The 12,011-nt window shown below is 40.3% G+C and overlaps 1 protein-coding gene across 9 annotated transcripts in view; it reads right to left on the reverse strand.

Moving 5' to 3' along the window:
• The window catches only part of pisd (phosphatidylserine decarboxylase), a 165,917-nt gene that overhangs the window by 39,222 nt on the left and 114,684 nt on the right, over positions 1-12,011 (reverse strand). For 5 of the 9 annotated variants that reach the window (XM_069933107.1, XM_069933105.1, XM_069933103.1 and 2 more), the window contains exon 2: positions 6,980-7,145. The exons of the other annotated variants lie outside the window; for them this stretch is intronic. In XM_069933107.1, coding sequence (XP_069789208.1) covers positions 6,980-7,093 — 114 coding nt within the window. In that variant the 5' untranslated portion in view covers positions 7,094-7,145. The remainder of the gene's footprint in view (positions 1-6,979; positions 7,146-12,011) is intronic. 9 annotated transcript variants of the gene reach the window in all.

Consider the following 12,011-nt stretch of genomic DNA (forward strand, 5'->3'; position numbering starts at 1 on the left):
AGCAGGACCATGTGTCACTTGGAGGGAACCTGCAGAAGGTGATGTCCCCATATACCTGCAGTTTGGCCTTGTATTTTTAAAAAAAAATTCATTTACAACACAGTAGAAGCCAATTCTGGCCATTTAAACCTTTGCCACCCAATTATAACCTACAACCCTGTTCGTTGTTTGGAAGGTGGGAGGAAACTGGAGACCCACACAGGTCAGAAGGAGAATGTACAAACACCTTACAGACAGCACTGGATTCAAACCTGGATCACTGGCACTGTAATAGGGTCATGCTAACCGTGCCGCTCTTGTGGTAAAAGTCAGAGTAGCCAAGGCAAGTATTTGAGTGTATTTTGGGGATGATACGTGTTGCTGGAACTGTGCACTGGTAGATGTAGTAAATATTTAGGGTGATTATGTCCTGGCAGACGAAGACAATTCCAGCACATTCCTCGTAACCTTGTGGATGGAAGAGGCTTTGGGATGTCAAGAGGTGATTCATTTGTGCAGGATACCCAGCTTCTGACCTGCTTTTGTTGGCATAGTATTGGTATAGTTCAGAGTTTGTGGTAACACCCAAGTTCCAAAAATGGAATAGGTAGCTGCCCGGAGATTGCCACTTGCCATTTTCTACCCCATGTCTAAGTCATGCTGCATGCAGTTCTAGATGCATCAATTGTTTAAGAGAATTGACCATTTTGATCTCCAGTGAGCGTCTCCTCTTCTGATCATCTCATGAAAGAAGGTGATTGATGAAACAGCTGAAGATGGTTGGACATAGGATACTTCCCTGAAGAACTCGTACAGTGATATCATGGGCTGGGATGATTGATTGATTGGAGTGTTTTTTTCTTTGGAGCCCAATGACTTCAGTTAACCAGGGTTCTCATGCCACAGTCAAATTTTACGTTGATTTCCACGGCACTTCTCAAATTCAGCTCTTAATTTTCAACCCCTTTTTGGCTATGCCCCCCTTAGGACTCTGCTCAAAGTTTATATGCACCCTTCCCTGTGAAGCAGTCAAGTTTAGTTGGTTTATTCTGTACTTCTACTGACAACATAAAAATGTTTTTAATAATTTCAGTCTATGGCTCCTCTGAAATGTGCTGCGGCCTCCATTAAGAATGGCTGTTTTAGAACATGCTTGGACTTGGGTTGTGATTTGGGCTGGAAACAACTCGTCCTGATAAAACCCAAATTGCGTATCAGTGTGAAAGTTACTGATTAGTAAACTGTTGCAGATGATCAAGAGTGGACCAGAGGTTTGAATTGGTCCTAATTTTTGGTAGTTACCCACATTATCAGATAGATGCCAGTGATTTACCTACTGACCAGAGGTGCAGTTAGTTCTAGAATGCTGGTCTTCAATAACAAAGCCTGATTGTTCAGTTGATAATTTTGATCAATGCATATCGAAAACAGCCCAACCACCGTTGTGCTAGATGCAGAAAAAGCCTTTGATAGGGTCAAATGGGGTTTTTTATTTAAGGTGTTAGAGAAGTTTAAATTTGGCCCTTTTTTTTAATTGGTTGGGTTAAAGCTTTAGATACAAACCCAATAGCCAGGTTGGTGAGAAATAGTCTTTACCATTTAAATTGACACGTTCGACTCGGCAAGGTTGTCCATTGACACCAGCCTCGTTTGCATTGGCTATTGAACCGTTAGCACAGATGATAAGACAGAATGAAAAGATAAGAGGGATGAGAGTTATGGATGAGGAATATAAGATTAATTTATTTGCAGATGATGTCTTGATATATTTGACAGAACCAAAACAGTCACTGTCACAATTGCAGGAATGATTATTACAATTTGGAGAACTTTCTGGATATAAAGTTCATTGGGATAAGAATGAAATTTTGCCAGTTGGAGAGGGTGACTATTCAGAATATAAAAGTATTATAAAATTAAAATGGTCAGATAAACTCAAATATTTAGGAATAATTGTTAATGATGATTATCAATCTTTATACAAGTTAAATTATGTTCCTTTATTAAAAAAGATCAAAGCAGATTTAATTAAATAGAAAGATCTTCCGTTAACCTTAATTGGTCCTGTAAACTTATTAAGATGAATATTTTTCCATTAATTCAATATTTATTTCAGTTGATACCATGTTCCCTTTCAAAGGGTTTTTTCCAGGACTTAAATAAAATGGTGAGGGAATTTTATTGGAAAGGGAGTAGCATTGTATAACTTACATGGAAATATGCATGAAGTGGACTTCAGTTATCTCATTTTCAAAATTATTACGAAGCAGCTAAGTTGAAATTTGTTAGCAGGTTGATGGACATGGATCAACCTCCAAGTTGGGCGTAAGTGGAGATGGCTTCTATTGCTGAAGTTGAGGTGCATCAATTTATACTTCAAAGGAATATGAATCTGTTCCGGGAATGTAACCCCATTAAATAATATTCAGCTTATTCCTTTTTCAATGTTCAAAAATCATTGAAAGAGTTGGGACTTTAAGGGTATAAAGACATTGCAGGACTGTTTTGAGGAAGGACAACTTTTTTCTTTTTATCAATTGAGGGAACGATTTGATATATCTGAAAATTCCTTGTTTGTGTATTACCATCTTAGAGTTTTGGTAAAAGATATTTATGGTAAAGAGATGATTTTACCTGTATTGACGAAATTTGAATCTTTGATTTCCTCTATACCAAAGAAGGGTTATATTTCAGTTATGTATCAAGTGTTACAAGATAGTATGGATAAACTGGAATGGGAGAAGTCTAAGCTTAAATGGGAAAGTGATTTAACCTTTATTTTTCCGGAAGATAATTGGGTGGACATGTGTTATGATAGTGTAACTAAATTGATGAATGTACGATATGGAATAGTTAATTATAATTTTTTTACATCAGTTATATTTAACTCTGGAGAAATTGAAAAAATATAGTTTTAGTAACTCGGATTCTTGTTTCAGATGTGGTTTATGTTCTTTTTCTTTTGGCTTGGCTTCGCGGACGAAGATTTATGGAGGGGGTAAAAAGTCCACGTCAGCTGCAGGCTCGTTTGTGGCTGACAAGTCCAATGCGGGACAGGCAGACACGGTTGCAGCGGCTGCAGGGGAAAATTGGTTGGTTGGGGTTGGGTGTTGGGTTTTTCATCCTTTGCCTTTTGTCAGTGAGGTGGGCTCTGCGGTCTTCTTCAAAGGAGGTTGCTGCCCGCCAAACTGTGAGGCGCCAAGATGCACGGTTTGAGGCGATATCAGCCCACTGGCGGTGGTCAATGTGGCAGGCACCAAGAGATTTCTTTAGGCAGTCCTTGTACCTTTTCTTTGGTGCACCTCTGTCACGGTGGCCAGTGGACATGCTGTTTGGTCTTGTGTTAAAGTACAACCATTTTGGGAAGGAATTAGGTTAGTTTTGGAAAAATTATACAATATTAAACTACCATTAGACCCATCCATTTTTTTTATTGGGTTATATGGTTTCTTTAAAGGGACTAGGGTTGGATAAGTTTCAAATTGCATTTGTACGTTTAGTGCTGTCTGTAGCATGAAAATGTGTAGCTAGAACATGGAAAGATAACATAGAGATTAGTATAATACACAGGCATAATGAATTGAAAGCTTATATTATTATGGAAAAAAATTACACATAATTTGCATGATAATTATTCTTTATTTTGTTAATAAGAGGGTTCCTTATTTGGAATATATGCATTTAGATATACTTTGATTTATTGTAAATACTTTCAGTTTTTCTTTTTATTTATATTTTTGTCACTCCTTAAGATGGGGGTTTTTTATATATACTTATACAAAATTATTCTTATTGGATTGTATGTTGTTTTTTAATGATTCTTTAAATAAATAAAGTTTTTTTTATCTTAAAAAAACAAAGCCTGATTGTTGTACGCTCCCACTGCCTTTGCTGCACCCTGTACTCTCCATTGTTTTGTAATATCACATCTATATTGTTCTTATAGGGATGCCTCGAATCAATGGTGTCTTCTAGCTGAAAACATGCTCCAGAGTTGTCTTTGACACCTGTGTACTATGTCCCACTGTGTTGAGGATGGGAGTGTTAGTGTAGTCTCTTTTTGTCACCAGAGATCATTTTTAATACCTCTCCAACCATAACAGAAAGTCAGGTCTTTGAGGCTTGGGTCTGGAAAATCCAAACAGCATCTGGTAGATGCCACCTCAAAACAAAAACTTCAATACAGTTTTCAACATAATTTCCCTTTCTAGAATGGTAAATTCTAGACTGTTTAAATGTTCAATGATAATTTGTATTCTCTCGCCATGACATCACTATCACCTATATTCGGCCCAATTTGAAGGATTCAGAATAGAGCTCTGGAAGAGCTGCATCCGTCTGGGACTGATATTAAAGCACAAATGGCATTGAGATGTGGTTGCTCCTATATTGGGAGTTGCCAGACTTGTACCTCTGCAGTCCCAGCCCTGATTCTGAAGCCTCTAAATTCAGTTTTCATTCTGCATGTCCCAATCAATGCTACCCTCTCCACAATAAACTCAACAGGACTAGAGTGCTGTTTTCTTTACAAATATGGACTTAATGGTAGGGAAATTCTAGACTTTTTAAATATCAACAATAAACAGTGTTATTATTCTCTTGGAGAAAATATTACATAACAATTTTCTTATTAAACTCAAATAAAATAAAAACAGTTGGCAAGGGCATTCCTTAATGTGAGGAAATAAGCCCAGGATCCTTTGATGCTCAAGACTCGAGTCAAAGAAAGCTAACCGCAAGCCAGAAAGGATGCTGGGAAGAGTGACCACAGCTTCATTTCCAGTTGGCCAAACTAAGACTGGTGTCCATGGATTAGTTAACCTGCATCAAAATATCAGCTCATGGCATTACATTAAATGACCAGGAGTACCACATCAAACCACCATCATCTAAATACAGTACAAGCTCAAATTCACATGTTCCAGCAGAAAAAAAATGGCAAATCATGTTCTGAGTCAGCTACAATGTCCTAGAAATAGAACTGGAAGGAGGCCAATGATCTGCTTAACATTTTTAGTGCTGACAGTAGTAACTGCTCGGGAGTAGAGCTGAGCCAAGAATGGCACAATGCTGGCATCACATTTGCACACTGTGCTGCAACTTGTGACTCCATGAGAATATAGTCTGACCATAATTTATATCCATCCATTGCACTGAATTTGACTCTAATTTCTTTGTTTTGACTATTCTTATGCATACTTAACTCTGGGTGCACGCAAAAACAAAATGAAGAATGGAAACGCTGAATCTCCAGTAAAGAATGTGACCACTCACTGATGTACCTGTTGACTAACAGCAAAGGTTTAAATCCTACCGTGTTTAAATTCCTAATTAACACAATTTCATGGCATCAACTGGATGTCAATTCCTTTCAACAAAGCATCCTGACAGTGAAAAATTAATAATCTATGATAGTCCTGAATGATACAAACCTAAGAAAAAAATCAACAAGTTAGGCAGCATCTAGTTAGCTTTGCATCGATCATGCAAAGTTAACAATGCACCATCAAAAACCATGCAAAAACCAACTCCCTCCCTCCTTTCACGGATGTTGCCCGAATCATCATTTCCAGCATTTTTAATTTTTATTTCAGATTTCTAACATCTACAGTTTGTTAATTTTCAATCACAATTACAAAAATGGCTTGCATTTATATGGTCTCCCCAACATGGAAAAATTTCCCAACTCGCTGTTCAGAAGTATAATCAGATAAAAACCAAACAGGACTGTGCAGGGAGTGATTAACATCGAAGTAGATTTCTGCAGCCTGAGACACTGACAGCACAGGGATGCAGATAATGAGCCAGGATTGGGGCAAGACACTGGCACTTGAAACCAATAATTAACCGGCAATTTACTGGTTAATTTACCAGTATGAACACTCCCAAACTGGTATGGGGGCTCCAAATTGACCCAGGAATTAACTGCCGAGGGAGGGAGTATCACAGCCAATCCAATGTGAATTGGCAACCTGGTATGCCCAGGCTCATTAGTGACGCGCTGATGACGTTCTTGCACGTGTGGGAGGTTTTTAAAGAGGCAGGAAAAGGAAAGGGCAAAAAGGAACGATCACAGCAGAGAACACTGTTAACTAGCATATGGAAAGTGTGCAAAATGAGAACAGGATCTTGTCAGAATGACTACAAACAGTCCACATGCTGTTCATTGAAATGAACATTTGTGGTATGGAGTGAAAAAATTCTCAATTACTTCTCGCAGTTCTGAGGGTTGGGTGGCAAGATACAATTTTTACGCATGTTTTATTGCCGCTGTGATTTTCCCACACTCGCTATAAACTGTGCATGTATATTTCATTGTTGGTGCAATGTTCCCATGCTCGCTATAAATTGTGCGCATCTGTTATCCCCGTTACTATTTTCCCATACCTGTCTTTTGTAAATAAAATCATTTACTACAAAACTGCATTCAGAGTCCTTGCTTTTTAGACCCATCGAATCTGTTTTTTCACTCATAACACCCACACACGCCCTCCACCTGGAGAGTGAGGGCTGGAGTGAGGTGTGGGTAATCTCCTTATAGAGTAAAGCATTCATTGCCAATGAGTACGTAATACATTATTCAGGATATCCCTGCAGGAAGCTGGGCTTCCCTTCGCTCCCCGATACTGGTTTGGTAATACGAAAAGGTGCATGGAACCGGTTTTTCTTGATCCAGTATTTCAAAATGTGTCGTTCACTTGCTAATTTAGCGGGTTGCCAATGTGAAACAGCTTAATAAGTTGGATAGATGTACACACAATGTAGACAGTAGCTCACTTTTATGAAAATAGGCCTTGACATATTGTTACTTACATGCCACCAATGGATACATAAACAGGTGACATGTATTGGTGTGTTCACCATAAATCACAGCACATAATTATACACCAGTAGCATACATTCATTTAAACTCCAGATAACCTGTGGATGCTGGGATTTACGCTCTCCTTACCACAACCCTCCCCACCCTGCCACAAACCTAGAAATAATGTACACTTACCCTGCTTGTTGGTCGCCATCCTACCCTTGTGAGAGGCTTAAGGACACTAAATGGCAGGAAGAAATAGAGAAAGGACAGAGGCCAGGTGCGGAGCTTCAGTGCAGGCTTGGACATACAGCTCAGCTGGCCTAACCTGCGTCGCAAAGCCAGCTGGGGGAAATGCAACCTGTGGAATTATACATACATAGCTGATCAGGTAAAGGGATATCCCACACATAATACGATAGCCTAAAAATAGCCTCACACACAATACCAATTCTGCTGCAAAGCTTCATGATGCATTATAGATTGAATGGCAAGATATATTCCATTGGTATTGATATCCTGTCCAACCAATCAACCCAACTATGCTTTAGCCCCTTTTAAAAAAGACATGCATATTTAACTCGGGAAACTTGCAGTGATGAAGAAAATGGAAAATTGGCAGATGAACCTCCCCTCTTTTTGAGCAATCATTTAAGAATGATGACACATCACCACTGACTCAACAGTGCTCGCCCATACTCACTCGTAAACCCAGGGGTGATAAGACCATTTGCAACAGTATTGCCATTATAGTGGGGAACAGCAGAGGTAAAATGGCTTTTTTGCTGCCTAAAATTCTCTTCATTGAATTTCCCACATTTCTACAACAGAAGAGCCAGGTCACATGATACTGTCCTCCAAACCTGACCAGTCATTCATCAATAAGATGGCCAGCATTCTCCCCTTTCATTCCCTTAATATCCAAAAAGCTATTGATCACTGTGGTTCACAGTTACACACATATTTCTTTTAACCAGAGGAGAGAACTGAAAATTCTAAGAGACCAAAGTTAGTTTTCACAAAATTGGCTCAAACAAACTCTTGTCGAACCATCCAGTATAGAAACACGGCTTTTAGCCCAACTTGCCCATGCTGACCAAATTATCCCATCCATACTCGCTCCATCTACCCACTCATGACCAATACACTTCTGAACCTATCCATGTATCCGTCCAATTTTTCTAAAACATTGCCATAGTTCACGCACCCACCTCTGTGTAAAAAAGTTACCCCTCCAATTGCTGTTAACTCTCCTTCTCTTACGCACCAAGGAATAAAGCCACAACTTGTTCAACCTCTCCCAAAAGCTCAGATTCCCAAGGACGGGAAACATTCTCATAAATCTTCCCTGCACCCTTGTTAAATAAATTTCTCCTCACCTCAGTCCTAAACAACTGAGCCCTTATTTTAAAGCTGTGTCCCTTAATCTTAGATTCCTTGGTTGGGGAAACCATCATCCCTTTATTTCACCTGCCTAGACCTCTAAGAATTTTTGAAACCATTGATGTGATCTCCTCTGTTCTTCTAAACTCCAGAACAAAAAGGATGAGCTTGCAAATTAGCTCCTTTCCCAGCATGCATTTTGTCATGCCTTTGCTCACCAATTCTGTGAACCATATTCTCAAAAGGATTTATTTAACAAAAAGCATAAAACATCTAGTATGAGATTCCAGAGATTTTATACAGATTGCCTTCCACAATATTGCTTCCTTTTCTCCTAAAGCAGTGCAGTTAGTTGGACAATTAGATGCAAAAAAAAGTTTCTCTCAGATGAACAAATAACTAGATAATTTGGGAGAAGAACAAATCATACTCAGGCACCTCAAAAAAATTAGATTTACTTGAGCTAACATTACGGAGCCAAAGTTAGGTCACTCAAAGTTTAGTGATAACTAATTTAGTGCTCTGATAACAAGCAGACTTGTAAATTTCAACTGCAAAATGGCATCTTCCACATTTAGGTCAGCATGTGGCATGAGGCAGATCTTCCCTCAGTTAGATTGTGCCAACTATACTGATCAATGTCTGAGGCTGATGAGGAGCTCTGAGCAGACATCAGGAAAACTGGATCTTTACCTCTGAACAGTGAATGTCAAGAGCCTGATTTGAAGTGACAATTTAACAAGTCAGATACAAGTTGACGTGAATCCCAGGTTGGCCAAAATGAAGGAAAGGGTTTGGAGAAATTTATTTTAAAAATAATTTGATAAGATGTGGCAGGATCAGCAGCATTGGGGCATCAACAAAATCCTTAGCAGCAACTTTTTTTTTTAAAAAGGACCCAACCAAATCTTCAAAAAAATGTAAAGAAATCCTCAGGGAAAGGGACTGAGTGAGTATCTGCATGACAAAAGTGTTGGACTGCAAGACTCCTTCAGCTGCACCTCTTACTGGTCTTTCCAGTCCAAACTTCCCCACTTTCTCTGCATTAGAGTTAAGGTTTACTCATTAATTTCTCCATCAACCACATGAACAGTTAATCCTTTCTCTCGCCACAAATTCTGCCCAGGTTGATGAGACTTTTCTGCCCTCCTGGTTTTAGTGCAGCAATATAGGCTGATTCAAAACACTTCAGAGTTCAGGCAGCTGTAAGAATGATTGGAGTAATCGGTTTAGCTATATATTTGGTGAATGATTTGTCAGAGTAGGTTGGAGTTGACAGCAGCTGATGTCCAAGGGGGGGTGGAGAGAAATTCAGAATTTATTGTCATGAAGAAGTCATGAAGTTTGGAGTTTTGCAGCAACATTATAGTGCAAACATACATATTATAACCATCTTACGACATTACAATAAAAAATAAAATAATAATAATAGGGCATGAAAAAAGTAAAGCAGTATCTTTGGTTCACTGAGTATTCAGGAATCTGATGGCAGCGGGGAAGAAGCTGTCCTTGTGCCATTGAGTGCTCGTCTTTAGGCTCCTGTACCCTTTTCCCCAATAATAGCAGAATGAAGAGGGTATGCCCTGGGTGCTGGGGGTCTTTGAGGATAGAGGCTGCTTTTTTAAGACACCACCTCATGCAGATGTTCTCAATGGAGTGAAGTCTGGTGCCTGTGATGTCACAGGCCGAGTTAACAGCCCTCTGGAGTTTTTTCTTGTCCTGAAAGTTGGTACCTCCATACCAGGCAGCGATGCAACCAGCTAGAATGCTCTCCACGGTACACCTGTAGAAATTTGCAAGTGTCTTCGGTGACATACCAAACCGCCTCAGACAACTCACTAAGTATAGCCGCTGGCAAGCTTCCTTGTGATTGCATCAATGTGGAAGCTCCAGGACAGATCCTCAGAGATGTTGACATCCAGGAATTTGAAGTTCTTGACCCTCTCTGCTACTGAGCCCTCGATGAGATCTGGGTCATGTTCGCTTACTTCCTCCTGGTCCACATTCATCTCCTTGGTTTTGTTAACATTGAGTGCAAGGTTATTGTCGTTTCACCATTCAACGAGCTGATCTATCTCCCTCCTGTACGTTTTCTTATTGCCATTTGTGATTTTGCCGACAACTGTGGTGACATCAGCAAATTTGTAGATGGCATTGGAATTGTGCCACTCAGTCATGGGTGTATAACAAGTAGAGCAGCGGGCTAAGGATGCATCCTTGGGGTGCGTCTGTGTTGATGATCAGTGAGGAGGAGATGTTGTTCCCAATTCATAGTGACTGTGGTCTTCCAATGAGAAAGTCAATGAGAAAGACAATGCCAACATGATGCCAGGCTCACAGAAGTAAAAGGGGTTCGATGAATAAATTTACAGAATCAACCCTGGGGTCTAACCAGTTTCTTCTCTCGAGGGCACTGGCCTTGGAATTCCATAAATTCTCTTGCAACCTAAGTAGATGTATTTAATCATCTTTCAGAAAGAGAGTCGGCTAGGTGTTCGTATCTAGTCCATCTTTGATGATATCTAGGTGATTACACCTGTCAGTAAAAGTTATTGAATGGCATTTGGGACTGGGAATCTTGACATGCTTCTCCATTTACCTAGAAAGGGTGCTAATGAGAAAGGAGTCTTATCCTGAACCACTACAGACTCATGGCAAAACTTGTGAGTTGCTGTGGCACGTTCACACTAATGAGAAAGGAGTCTTACCCTGAACCACTACAGACACAAGGCAAAGCTCGTGAGTTGCTGTGGCACGTTCACACTAATGAGAAAGGAGTTTTACCCTGAACCACTATAGACACAAGGCAAAGCTCGTGAGTTGCTGTGGCACGTTCACACTAATGAGAAAGGAGTTTTACCCTGAACCACTATAGACACAAGGCAAAGCTCGTGAGTTGCTGTGGCACGTTCACACTAATGAGAAAGGAGTTTTACCCTGAACCACTATAGACACATGGCAAAGCTCGTGAGTTGCTGTGGCACGTTCACACTAATGAGAAAGGAGTTTTACCCTGAACCACTATAGACACATGGCAAAGCTCGTGAGTTGCTGTGGCACGTTCACACTAATGAGAAAGGAGTTTTACCCTGAACCACTATAGACACAAGGCAAACCTCGTGAGTTGCTGTGGCACGTTCACACTAATGAGAAAGGAGTTTTACCCTGAACCACTACAGACACAAGGCAAAGCTCGTGAGTTGCTGTGGCACGTTCACACTAATGAGAAAGGAGTTTTACCCTGAACCACTATAGACACAAGGCAAACCTCGTGAGTTGCTGTAGCACGTTCACACTAATGAGAAAGGAGTTTTACCCTGAACCACTACAGACACAAGGCAAACCTCGTGAGTTGCTGTGGCACGTTCACACTAATGAGAAAGGAGTTTTACCCTGAACCACTACAGACACAAGTCAAAGTTCGTGAGTTGCTGTGGCACGTTCACACTAATGAGAAAGGTGTTTTACCCTGAACCACTATAGACACAAGGCAAACCTCGTGAGTTGCTGTGGCACGTTCACACTAATGAGAAAGGAGTTTTACCCTGAACCACTATAGACACAAGGCAAATCTCGTGAGTTGCTGTGGCACGTTCACACTAATGAGAAAGGAGTTTTACCCTGAACCACTACAGACACAAGGCAAACTTCGTGAGTTGTTGTGGCACGTTCACACTAATGACAAAGGAGTTTTACCCTGAACCACTACAGACACAAGGCAAACCTCGTGAGTTGCTGTGGCACGTTCACACTAATGAGAAAGGAGTTTTACCCTGAACCACTACAGACACAAGGCAAAGCTCGTGAGTTGCTATGGCACGTTCACACTAATGAGAAAGGAGTT

Source organism: Narcine bancroftii, chromosome 4, assembly GCF_036971445.1.
Source record: "Narcine bancroftii isolate sNarBan1 chromosome 4, sNarBan1.hap1, whole genome shotgun sequence".
Taxonomy (NCBI): Eukaryota; Metazoa; Chordata; class Chondrichthyes; order Torpediniformes; family Narcinidae; genus Narcine; species Narcine bancroftii.